At 36.3% G+C, this 14,088-nt stretch overlaps 1 protein-coding gene across 4 annotated transcripts in view; it reads right to left on the reverse strand.

Moving 5' to 3' along the window:
• Positions 1–14,088, reverse strand: part of LOC134531994 (coiled-coil domain-containing protein 50) — a 47,260-nt gene that overhangs the window by 25,550 nt on the left and 7,622 nt on the right. For 2 of the 4 annotated variants that reach the window (XM_063368105.1, XM_063368106.1), the window contains exons 2-5: positions 11,824–11,886; positions 9,042–9,180; positions 7,567–7,681; positions 1,943–2,073 (exon numbers count right to left, since the gene is read on the reverse strand). In XM_063368105.1, coding sequence (XP_063224175.1) covers positions 1,943–2,073; positions 7,567–7,681; positions 9,042–9,180; positions 11,824–11,886 — 448 coding nt within the window. Of the gene's footprint in view, positions 1–1,942; positions 2,086–7,566; positions 7,682–9,041; positions 9,181–11,823; positions 11,887–14,088 lie in introns of all 4 variants that reach the window. The other 2 variants (XM_063368104.1, XM_063368103.1) reach the window with 1 other exon arrangement.

A 14,088-nucleotide genomic window follows, 5' to 3' on the forward strand; every position in this document is an offset into this window, starting at 1 on the left:
AAGGGATTATTGCACAAGTTAAAAGGGACTACAAGAAGCAACTTGTGCAATACCTTCTATGGAAGGTGGAGAGTGGGAAAGACTCCAGCGAATTGAAGTGGAACATTCTTCAGGCCATGCACAGGCTGTGTTTGGCCTGGGATAGAGTCAAGCCTTCCACAATTGCGAATTGTTATAGGAAGGCAGGATTTCCTATCAAGACTGAACATCCTCACGATGAAGAATCAGATGACTGTGATGAACCTCGTTGGGCTGAAGTTCAGAAAAGGTTTGATGTTTTCAGTCTTCTTTCGGTGATTTTGTTGGCATAGATAATCACATAGCCACTTGCCCTGCAGTGTCAGAGGAGGTTGGCCAACCGGAAGACGAGGTTGGCCAACCGGAAGAGGAGAGCTGCCCACCAAATGAAGATGCTGATGACTGTGACAGTGAAACCGAAGTTAAACGTCCTCGGCGAGAAGAAGTCTGTAATGCACTAAATGTGTTGGAAAGACTCTTTATGACAACTGAAAAGCTTGTACATCACCTGCCCGTCTTAAGAAACATTGAAACAGATGTGGCCAATGAACTTAACAACATTAAAAAACAGTCACGTATACAGGATTTTTTCTCAATAATTTAAAAATGTAAAAAATTTTTCCTAACTTTTAAATTTTATATTTTTGATTTATTGCAGCATTTTTGCAAACAGCTTGTCTTGATTCCAAAGGTAGGCTTACTGTTTTGGCAAACAACTTACGTATTTCTGTATAGTACATATACATACTAGTATGTATGTATGTAGTATGTATCTTGATCCCAAAGTATAGCTGTTAAAGTAATTGATGCTTGTACCACTCATATTGGTATTAGATTTTCTACTTTGTTAATTTAACAAGATCGAGTTATGTTAAAAAACCCAAATCAGGCAATCATTGTGATTTCGGTATAAAGAACTTCATTATAACAAACTGCCATAATTTTGGTCCCTTCATGTTCTTTATAATGAAGCTCTACTGTATATATATAGACACACACACACACACACACAGGGCAAGATTAGTAAAACGCTAAAATAGGAGAATGCATGAGAAGAACAAAGGCGGATAAAGCAAAAAGTGTGTAAGAACAGAGCCAAGTCAGGAAAACGACGTAATTAAATGTATTATTGCTAAATGTATGATTGAGTAGTAAAAATTTATTAGGACAAAAAAAACATTAGAAAGCTCTTGCTTTTAAACACAAAACATTTCAAATGTTAATAAATAACATTAACGTGATTAAAACAATAACAAAGGTATTTTAGTGACTTATTCCGGTACGTTACGCCACATAATTGTGACTTTTAGGTAAAAATGGTCACTTGGGGTTACGTAACGTTTTACTAGGGGGGAGGGGGGTACAGAAAAACGTTACGGTGCGTTACATGGGGGGAGGGGGGTCAAAAATATCAAAAAATTGCATTACGTAATACTTGAACGCTCCCTCCCTCTCTCTCTCTCTCTGTGTGTGTGTGTGTGTGTGTGTGCGCGCGCGCGCGCGCGCTCAAACTTCAAAACAATACAATTATTGTTAAAAAATTTATTGTTACCATATGATTGAATACTGACATTTGATACTGCTTCAAATCACTGTATAAACACACAGTTGATTCACTAATTGCTGTTTTTATGTTGAAATAAAAATTTTTGACTAAAGAACAGACAAGTTTCAAGACACTAAAGAAACATACTACGTAATACTAAAAATAATTTCTAATCTACTTTGGTATTCAACATTTTGTTAATTTCCCTGTGTTTTCCAGTTTTGGAGACACTTTTTCAATTCCCTGAGTTTTTTTCCCCCCAGTTTTCCAGATTACCCCTGGCTGCGGGGACCCCGATGTGACTATGAACTGAAGTGAGCGAGTTAGCAAACGGCTGACGGGAATGAAGGTCTAGTCTGTCCTCCCACGGCCGCTCACCTGAACTGCTCGGCGAGGGACAGCTCCGGGGGGGAGGGGAGACCCACGCTGTTCATGTCGCGGTCATAGTGGATCTGGGCCACGTCGGGCAGGGCCGCAGACTTCCTCTGCAGCTGCTGCCTCTCGCGCTCCTGCACAACAGCCTGTGGCGGTTACAACCCTGACAGCCGACAGCTCGTGCCACCAGACAGAAGAAAACAATTACCAGTTTGTAAGGCAGAGGCCATGGATGTCACAGAATCAATCGAATTTGATGACAGTGATAATAAACCAGATTTACAGCTTAACTTGCGAAATAATGATGTATTGCTAAATTGTGAATTAAAAGCTAAAAGCTAGTGAAACAAATAGCAAAGATGATGTTCATTATGCATGTACAAACGTTCTTTCTGAAGCTGTGCCAAGTAAAAGCAATGGTGACAATGTTTGTGACAAAAATTCTTCAAAGAAACGCCTATTGAATAAACCACATCCTTGTTAGTGGAAAATTAAAAGAAACAAAAAGCTTTGCAATTCTGAACTGCCATACAAATCTAAAAGTGAGTGTGTTCAGTTACCGAAACTGCATCTGATCAGGAATTCATAGTAAATGCATGCTGTACATACCACCAATTATTATATGCACGACAAGAAGATATGCTACTTAGTCTTGTCAACTGTCAATCTGTTGAAAGAAAACGTACACAAACAAAAAGAGGAAATGGAAGAGTCAGATCGAAGATGTATTTCTTTAAGAAAGATAAAGTGAAAAACAAAATGTACGAAAGATTTTCCCTCAAAACCATAATAATGTCATGGCCAAATAGATAATGAAGTACATACTTAAAGAATCTGACAATATTTTTCATAGAAGACGAGAGGCAGGGAAGGAAAATATCACTGAATAATATACAAACTGATGCTACATGGAAAATTAAAGACCACATTTAAAAGTTTCCCATGCAAGAAAGTAATTTCTGTCGAAAAAGAAGCAAATTAAAATATCTTTACAGAAAATTATCTCTAACCGAAATATATTATCTTTTTAAAAATGAATGCCTGGCAGAGAATAATGCACATGTGTATTGGCAAGTATTTTACACAGAATACAAGCTTTCTTTTTTCAAGCCAAAAAAGGACCAGTAAGCCATTTGTCCAAATTATAAATTATGATCAAGCAAGTGGGAGTGAAGTAGGATACAGAAAACACCAAGCCAGCGAAGAAGCAATGGCAAGCAAAGCCCAGGATAAATTGAGATGCAATAAGGACCCTAAATTTATGAGTGCATCCTTTGATTGGAAGAGTTCTCCAGGCACCCTGTTCAGACATACCAAAAATATACTTTAGCCAATAATTATCATCTTTCAACCTAAGTTGACGCTCCCCCCACTCAATAAAGTATATTGCTTTGCATGGATCAAAATGAAAGGTCTGAGAGGCAGTTGTAAGATAGTAACAGCAGTGCTACAATGGTTTGAAACTTTACCAATCACAATTGAATAAATCTCACAGTTTTCAGAGATATCTGCTATGAACAGAACTGGACCAGATATTGCTGAATTGTGTCCTTTTTGTATTTCAGACATTCCAACTCGAAACAATACAACACAAGTTCATGTCAATGGGTCATACACACATGGAGGTGGATTCCATGCATAGCACAACTGAATCATGCAAAAACACGTTCCTGTTTACCCTATGCACAATTGGCTTAATATTTTACAATTAGCTAGATCTAAGATAAGGAATTAAACGAGTGAAAATAATATAACCAAAAAACTGAGGTATAATGACTTCAAGAATCTAAAAGGTTTAGCAAAGTTGACAATGTAATTACAACATGTGATAGAACAGCCCAGTACACTACTTAAATTCAAATGCTTAAGGAATGAAAAAGAAAGAAAAGAATGCGTTCTCTTTGCTATGATTACACCAGTGATTTCAAGATGTAGAGAGTTTAGCAAACTATCAGGATGTCCACATAAATCTGCAAAAAAAAAAAAAAAAGAACTTTTTTTTTTTTCAATATTCTAAAAGAAATTATGTAAATCCAGTTTCCAACAACCTAACAGCTGGCCCATATAAGTGTAACAAAAAACCACAAATGAAACAACCTCGCATACAGCTGTTTATTGTTTGCATGACTATGCACTAAACTACCACCTAAAAAAAGCTTTCATAACTTTTTCATAATTTCAAGTAAAATACCTGACTACCTGAACAGTTCCAAATTTCCTGAATTTTCCCTGATATCCATTTACCTTCCAAATTGTGGACATCCTGTTTATACCCATACAAATCAACAACTTATGCCCATAAATGGCCAACAGCTGTTAACAAACACACATTTAAAGCATACAAAATCTATATATAATAGAAGTCATCCAGATGCTGTTGCCAGTACGGCTGCAAATGCAAACATAACTGAACACAAACGTTGCGTTATTTCAATGCCCATGCTGTGACCACCACTTGCACTTGTATTTCGAGGACAGGACGACAGGGTAAGCAACAGCCATACAAAACAGCACTGCACGAGCCAGTTATGAACGTCTCGACACTCATGCACAGGTTACCTCGTCTGAATCGCTGTCTGTCAGAACCAGTTCCACAGGAGGCTGCAGAGAAAATGTTCACAGACTGCATTGCTACTATCACTATCAACTATCTACACACAATGAAACCAACCAAATAAACACTAGTTTATGTTCTAACCCAATGCCTTGATTCAGCTGTCTAAATACAGCACAGTGAACACTTAAAAGTTGCTTTCTTTCAGGTTCTGCCTTCAGTCTGTGAAGACTAAATTGTAGTGGCTAAGTAACGGTTCACTGTCAACATTGTTCGTAGGTTTACAATCAGTACTCCAAGACTGCTAGTGCAAACTGATTGTAATTTATTCACAGAGAATTCTGCACTTTCAACATGTCTATGTGCTTTTCTGTCTTACAAATCATCTTTTGCACATCTTTAAGGGCTTCCTAACCCTTTAAAAGTTCAGTGTTCTCAACAGGATGGAGTTTGGAAATACAGGGTGTCTACCAGATCTAGTAAATGAAATTCCCTGATTTTTCCAGGTTTTCCAGGTCTAAAACTGAATTTTTCCAGGTTTTCTGTAACACAATTACGACATTCCACAAAACTGAAAAAACTGCATAACAGTACATTGACGGGTTTCAAAATATTTCAACTCACTTAAATTATTAAAAAAAAAAATACCTTCTTCCAGACGTGGCCAAAGTGACTCAATTGATGGCAAATAAAACATGCTGCTACAAATATTTCACACACTTACTTTTGCGAAAACATAAGTAAAAGGAAGCTCCCATCAATTTCGCAGTGACTCAACTTTTGCGTCTATTGCACTTGCTTCAGAACAAGCCAAATCCAACACTCGAGCCTTCTTCAACTGCAATGCCTTGATCTCCTCTTCAACTCTTCTTTTTCTGCCTTCTTCTTGTCTGTAGCTTCTTTTCATTTTTGTTTTGTTTGCAGGGCTTCCTTACGCCTACAACTAGCATTTATTACATACTGTAACATGGACATGGTGATATCAACATGCTCTACACCTCCAGAACGTTGAACAAAGTCGTACATCTGTCTTATTGCGTTCAGTATTTCTTCCTGCAAGTTTTCAGTCAGCAGATTAGAATTCACTGAAAATCCTCTTTCCAATGATGCATTTCCATTGGAAAGTACCAACATCATACTCAAAAACTTTAGAAGGCCTGTTTTGGCAGCTACTGTATGGGCCTTAAGGATGAGCATCCACAATTGATCAAAGCACCAGTCTTCTCGAGAAAAAGACGAGAACAGTGCTTCAGAATCTTGCGAGGAACATACCAACTGATATTATCACTCAATGTTATCAGCTTCTTGTCCTTATAGCCACTTGTTTTGAAGACAACATTCTAAACTGTAATTCACACGCTGTTTCCTCACACCCGAATTTAAAGCCACAGACGGACATAAGCAGGAAATTCCCTTGGTAAGTTTGTACTTCAGGGGACTTTTGTCTTGAGTTTTTTTACCATAACCTTTAGACAAGTCCTAACATCATTTTTCAGTAACAGGACAGACTTTAATGGTACTTTCTCTTTCTTGATGGCATGGCATACTGCATAATCCAACTTGATATTGTTAGCAGTCAATAGATTTTCCTGGTTATCTACATCCAATTGAGATACATTGCGTTTCTCCCTAAAGCTCTTCAGTACCTCTGGTTTCAAAAACTTTCCTGCCAAAGTTAATAAAATGTCTACCAGTGAATCATAGAGAAAAGGTGCCATGGGTGCTTCACTTTGGAACATTGTGAGAAACAATTCCAGCTCTGATGCCAGAGTAGAAGAATGTCAACTTTACTTCTAGAAGATTATCTTCAAGAGCACTTTCCACTACACTGAAAGACACAGATGAAATAGAAACTTCACTAACAAATTTCTTTAGGTGGGGTAAAGTTTTCATGGCACGCTCAGCAACTGCAGTATTCCATCTGATTGCACAACATTTCTTGGAAAAAAGCTCTGATCCAGTTATTCTAATGTAATCTGCCCTCCTTGCAGGTACATGCATAAACAAATAGTAACTGTGCCTGAAAAAACTAACAACATCCAATTGTATAGCAGAAATTCCAGTTTTGAAAGCACCATGGACCGTAGAAGTCCACAGCTACCAATTTCTAGCAACGATGTTGAATCTTCACCAAAAGTGTCTGTGATATGTATTTTCAAAGCTAACAAAAATGCCCAGTTTACGTTGAGGGCATCCATAGATACTTAAAATTAAATGCACCTGTCGGTATAATCCGAACGTGGGAAGCACATGCAGCACGTCACGTCAGCAGGATAACAGACCAGCTTGAACCAGTTTGTATCACGTGATTTAACGCCACTTCTGAATTCTATGGTAAATAAAAGAAAATGGACGTGGGAACTGTTCGTTATTTTCCATCCAAAAATAAAATAATGGGACGCGATACACTTGATGCTACGTCAATGCAAGCAGATCAATAAACAAAAAACGTATTGACAACTACAACCTACCAAACAAAAATTCCCTGATTTTTAACAAAATTCCCTGATTTTTCCCTGATTACAATATTCCCTGATTTTTCCAGGTTAACCAGGTTTCCCAGGGTCAGTAGACACCCTGGAAATAGTTTTCACTAGCGAAATCACATCAAAAATATTTCAGGAAGACCGTTGATAGAACTGAATTTCCAAAAATTGCATAGTAAACTTTTTATTCTTAACTGTTTCTAAAGGTAAAAAATTATTCCAAATGTAAAATTTTCACGTTCAATTTAAAAAACTGAATTACTGCAAGACTGGATGAATTTATTGTTTGCACCATGTGAGGTAAGTTCTAGTTAATATATAAAAAGATACAAATTTCTGACATTTTATTTAGCGTGGTGTGTATTTGCTAATTGTGTCCATCAAAGAATGCAATTTATTTTTATATCATTTCTTTTTTTCTCAGTTCCTACCCCAACCCCCACCCAGGCCAAACAAGGTTCCTTAAAATATGTTAAAGATTCTACAGCATGTTAAAACCATCTTTGAGATTGACATGTTTCAGGCTCAGGAGAAGCTGTTAGATAACGGCAGGCCGCTAGGCTAGGGCAGAGGTAAGGGGGATCCACCTGCATGCGCCTGGCCATGAGCTTGTCCTCTTCCTCGAGTGCGCGGCGACGCTCGCTCTCCTCCCGCTCGAGCCGCTCGGCCAGCTGGCGAGCCACCGTGGCGTCCACCTCCTCCCTGCGGGCACGTGAGCGGTCCACTAGAGCTGTGGCGAACCGCATGCATTCGGTACCGAGCAACGGGTGCGACATCTAGTACCGAGTAACGAAACGTTAACACACGGCTGCATCTCGTTACTCGCATCGTTCGTATGTTTCACGCATGCGTGCACTTACTCGATGAATTTACGTTACAAAGGACGATGATTGTTTATCAAGTAAAGTATAATTTGGAAATTCGTCGTCCAAAGTTTTTTTTTACAAATTAGAAATATGTATGTTTTTGTTTTTTATTATCGTGTATTTTCACGGTTTTTTTGTTCTTATCTTAAATGAGATAATATAATAAAACCGCTCCAATAGAGATTTAATTGTTTCTTGGTTAACAAAAACTGTTAATTATTAAATATTGTTAATTGTATACTATATTCTATTTATTATTATTTACGCGACGTCATGCTGTACGCGTACGCAATACGACTCGATTCGTTGCTGCAACATAACATAGCATGTTATGCGGTATCAGAAGTAATGAGTAACGTAACGATACAATAGTAACGAGTACTAATTGTTATAGTAACGAATACCGACGGGTACGCTTTTTTTCGTTACTTTTACACCTCTACAGTCCACCCCCTCACCTGCCATGTCTCAAGGCCGTTCGTTCATTCATTCATTCCCACAGCTCACTTGTTACAAGCTCTATTTGTTAAAAGCTGCCAAATAACAATAAATAGGAACAAGAATACACGATGAACTGCGATAAAACAGACCTAACTCCGAAATGCATGTAAATACACCATGTAACTGAGAAATTCAAGTAAATACACCACAAAACACTGAAATGCATTTAAAATCATGGAACTAATCAGCATTTTAAATATTTAAGTCGATGAAAGTAACTTATTTGGCATGAAGTTAAACCATAATAAATTTAAGTAAAATTGATGGGGTAAAGTTTACTTTTTGTTTAAATATAGCAATTGTTATTAGTTACTCTTTTTTACATTGTCAGTACATTTTTCAAACACAGAATTACTTGACAGATTTATTTTACTTGTTCCGAATAGTTAGACATGCTTATTAATTACACATTATTATAATAATGTAAAAGTGCATAGTGCATCAGTCAAAATGAAACTCTTTTGGAAAAAATTTAGTATCATGGAACATTTAATCATCATATATTTGTCCAGATATATTATCTTTTTTTTTAAATAAACAGATTTAATAAAAATAAATAAAAACAATAAAACAGAAATCTCCAGTTTTAAAAAATGAAACTGGCCTGAAAATAAAACCACAAAATCTTGCATCCAACAATAACAAAACTAATAATTTCTCGGGGTCTCGAGATGGGCTGATGTGCCAAGACTCACTGCTGCAACACTATCTGGCGGTACATGTTGCGCACGGCGGCCGCAGTCTCCTCCTCGCGTCGCTGCTCATCGCGCGCCCGGGGGAAGTCCTCTCGCACCTGCGCGTTGCGCGACTTGTTGCCCGTGTAGTGCTGCTGGACTGCAAACAGCAACGCTCGTTCAACAAATAACTGCCACGTGCCCCCTGGACTGACAGGGAGTTTCTCACAACGCAGAAAAAACCCCATTTAACACCAGAAACAAGCAGCAGCACACACCCTGGGCAACTCCCCCCTCAATAGTACCTTCTTATGATACCTGCAATGAGGGGAAGCCCGATTTGACACATCTTGGACATACAAAACTGCTGGTTTCACTGGTTGTCATATATAGTCTGTGCCCAATGAGGGGAGCAGCTCACACTTCCCAAAACATATAGTTTGTTTTGTCACAGAAAACCTACCGTGTTCATTCTTACTGATGTCATAGTATTGTCCAGATAGTAGGTTTTGTTTCATCACTGGGTTCATCTGTTTTTTTGTTGTTGTTCGTAATTGTTTGTAAAGGTTTCAAAGTCAAGAATCAACGAGGAGGAGAATTTGATTTCAGGGCGAGTGATGATTGGGACTGTGTATAGATGGAAAAGATAATAGAGCAGTAAATATGATTACCACTTGACATGATACAACTGAAGTTTCATCTGTAAATCGCAAGAGAAAGGATGGGACAATTATGACAATCAATGGCCCACTCGTGCTGAAAGACCCAATGGAAATATGAATTTCATAAGACACTTTTGACAGACTAAGGGCAGACTATGCCACAAACAGGAAAGGCAAGAAATGGTAGATGTGGTTGTTTTTCCATTTCAAAGACTATTCCATCACAAATGCCTCTGTTTTAAACAAAGAACTTCAAATGGATCAAATTTTAAAAGGACGGGAAAAATTAATAACAATGTTATGTCTCCAAATTAATTATTTTTTAAATGTTTGTTTCTGCCCCAATCTTTATTCAGCCTAATCCAATGCCCCTCAAATAGCTAAACATGTTATACTTGACATAAGCTGATATTGGCTAGTTCTCTGTGTGTTCATGTATTCATCATCGTTGTTCATTCTGTTTTTATAACAAACAGTGTAAACCAGCAATGATGTGTGTCCAATATATTACATTAAATCACAATAATTATTGTAAGAACACTCATAAAAATTTTTTTAATGGATCGGAAAAAATGTAACCACAGGAAACTATTTTGCAGGAAATTTAAATTAAAGGAATAAAATCTAGGTTTCAATCTCAAATAGATTTCCCCATTAATAATACTCATCAAAATGTTTTAAAAAAGTTTAGAAAACAGATGGATTTTCTTTAAGAATTTATTTCTTGCATTTACTCTACTAATATTGGTAAAAATTTGATCCATGACTGATTTTAGTATAATGATTTCTTTGAGAATTTAAATGAATACAATTTAAAAGCTTCAGGTAATTATTAACTAGTTGAAACCTTTAGTTAAAATTAAAGTAACAAGAAATCAACAATGTATTTATATTTAGTTCACTTAGCATTTTAATGCTACTATCTGCATATAAACTTGCCAACTTTCAAAATCCCCAATCCAGTAGAAAAATTTAATTAGATAATTTAAGCATAAATAAAACACGGCAATTTGGTTACTCTAGATTAAACCAGACAAATTACTGATTATTGTACATTTCATACTATCTACCAAAGTCAAAATATTTTCATGGGGAAAAAAAGCTATTAAATGATCTAAAAAATCTGGTTTCTATATTTCATAGTCCACACACTTCTTCTAATAGTACTTTACACAATATTGCACACATCATCAGCTGCACTAAATTCATCTGTTCATAACTAGGTGTGTACTTAAATAAACTTATTTACAACACTTTTGTCCTAGCTATTTTTTTCTTAATGGCAATGCTTGAGTGATGCTGCAGTTGCTTTATTAGCAGCTTATGTTTGACAATAAAATGTGTAAACACTCACTTCTAATGAAGTAAGCATTTTCATTTTTCACAAATAATTCTGAATTTTCTTTTTTTTTTTTTGTCACTTTTCGCATTACTGTTGTTTTTTCAGGGTTTGCTACGATTTTTAATGTCTTTCTTTTCCAGTATGCAATATTTATATCACGACAAAACGCACGGAAAGCATACCTTTTACCTTTATAATAAACGGAAACTCTTGCCCATACGTGGCTCTGAATGCCTGACAATACCGCTTGGTTTTCCCGCTAATATAGTAAACATTAATATATTCGTACTGATGTCACAAATGTAATCACAGCACCGTATCTCTAAATAATTTATTCATGCAGCACTAAACATTCAGTTTTTAATAAAACTAAATTAAAAAATTATATAACTTAAAAATTTTAATCCTAACATTACTACCATTTTGCACACTAATTTACTCAATGACTTCAGACAAGTACAGAGCCCAAAAGATTAAAAAAAAACAATGAACCTACGCCATGATTGGCTTGCAGCAGCCAATGGAGAAAAAGATGACACATGATTATTTTTTTTACCCTATATCACATCACTTATACGATACCAAACTCTTCCAAATTGATTTTTATAATGTAAAAATGTCGGAAAAAAACCAGTAAAATAGCAGGCATGGCCATACAATTGTACAACACAATTTTCCGTATATTTTACGGGAAAATCATGCAAGTTGGCAAGTACGTGCTTACGAAACGAAAGTCGCACTAACTGAACATAAATAACCAACTAAAGAGTCTGCGACATGGGTGAGGGACGTAGCTCACATTCTTCCGTCTGCAGGCGGGTCGCCAGGGCGCCATCTTCCTTCACCAGCCACTCCCGGCACACTGCAACAGTCACGGGCACAGCCGCGCTCATTCCTTGGCCCGGCCCCACGCCCCCAAACAACCACTTACACCTTTTCAACAGGAGAGCAACAAGATGGCTTTAAGGGGCTTTACCTGCGTGGAGGCCCAGCCTGCAGAGGATTTTACATGTTAATATCTTAAAGTGCAATTTAGCCATGTTTTTTTAGTTTTACTCAAATAAAAACAACAGTTTGCATTGCAAATAGAATAATAAGGTTATTTGGGAAAAATGCAATGTTTGGACTTTTAAATATTGTGTGTTAATTTAGTGTATAGGGCCATTCCATGCGAAGGTGGACAAATCTTCAAAAAATTAAAAATTATTGTATAGCACTTTTTGTGGTTTGTTTAGGATACTTAAGTATTGTATTTAACATTTTCGGTACAGAAGTAACAATTGTTTGTTTTTAGGTTATTATATTAAAACGTTAAAGGAAACCATGCACACAGAGAGAAAATTTTTGTAGAGATATGTTAAGTTGGCATGCTTAAATCTTCCCTCCAAAAAGGTTGTTTGTAACATTCACTAGGTAGTGTTTACAGTGCTAACCTTGCAGTAAAGAAACAATAACATATCCATTCTGTAGGTAAGTTAATCTGTCATGAATTTGGTATTTAGTAACTGTATACATATCTGTCACACCCGTAACAAAAAATTGATGAAAGTTGACATGCTTGGTTAAATAAAGAACTGAACATGTTTTCATTATGTGAATGAAAGGTTATATATGACAATGTTTAATGTGACCATCCCTTAACTGGCTATATTTTGATTAACTAAGTAAAGATTAATAATAAAAAGTGTCACACCCGTAACACAAATATAAAATTTTATTTTCATTTAAGGTATTAAAGCATGCTTTTAAGAGTAAATCATTTTAGAATGTGTCAGGACTACAGGTAAAAATTAGTTTTGTTTTATTAGCCATGTATAGTAGCTGTGAATTTTAAGTTTGCATGTATATTTATTATTACTTTTTACAGCTGAAGGTACAGGACAGCAAAGAACATGTACGTAAGTGGAGAGAGAGATTGAAAGCTAATCCAGATAAATGGAAGGAGCACCTAAGTAAAGAACAAGAGCGAGATAAGACAAGACGAAAGAAAAATATGGATATCTTGTGTAGGCCTAATAACAGAAGACAATTGAAATTAAAACGTTTGAAGGACTCGGAACGCCAGAGGAAGCACAGGAAGGAGTTGAAAGAGAAAAAAGATACAATTTATTTAATTAATTTATGTTTCTTCTTAGATGATTTTGGGCTCATTGGGGGATGGCATTTTTTTGCCACTTCTCATGGCAAAGGGGCAGTGGATGGTGTAGGAGGAATTGTCAAATATAAAGTGTGGAATGAGGTGGAGTCCCGCCGTAGGATGGTTTATTAATGCAAAAGAGTTTTTCGATTGTGCTTCGGAAATCATTTCAGGAATAAAATGCATTTTTGTAAACATGGAAGAAATTCACAAATTCAAAGGGATGCTAATGGACCGATGGAACAATGCACATGCTGTACCTGGACTTCAGTCAAAACATTGTTTTAAAACATTGAACAACAAGTTCTGTCTCTTAGTGAGCCACACATCTTTCTCCACGTTAGAGAAATGCAGCATGACAAAGGAAAAAGTATCATACAATGACATTTATGCAGAAACGGAATCAAGTGATTTCAGTGATGATATACCCATCCTTTCAGTTTCAACAAATCATCTCAAACCAGGACAATGTGATTTAGTAGAATATGAGGAAAAGAAGAGAACATACAAATTTGTAGGGATGTGCCAAAGTAAGCCTGATGGTGAGGAAGATGAGGTACTGTTTTTAAAACTTCATGATAAAGACAATAAAAGAATATTCAAAATTAATGAAAAAGACAAGTGTTTTGTTTTTATCAAACAAATTTTGAAGTATCTTCCAGAACCAGTAATGAAGGTAGTCGGTACAGAGTGTACTATGAATTTCAAAAGGATATTGACGTCATTGAACTGTAACATGTTTGTTAAGATGCAAATCTGGAGTGAAATTTAAAAAAAATTGTTTAAGATTTAGCCTATACTAGTGTGAGATAATGTAGTTTCTTGAAATCCTGTATAAAGTTAGAGTTTGACTTTTTTTGTACACATTTTACACCATACTAAAATAGGCTAGAAGTGTTTTGCATTAAAAATTGTTGTAAATTTGTT

This window comes from Bacillus rossius, chromosome 5, assembly GCF_032445375.1.
Source record: "Bacillus rossius redtenbacheri isolate Brsri chromosome 5, Brsri_v3, whole genome shotgun sequence".
Taxonomy (NCBI): domain Eukaryota; kingdom Metazoa; phylum Arthropoda; class Insecta; order Phasmatodea; family Bacillidae; genus Bacillus; species Bacillus rossius.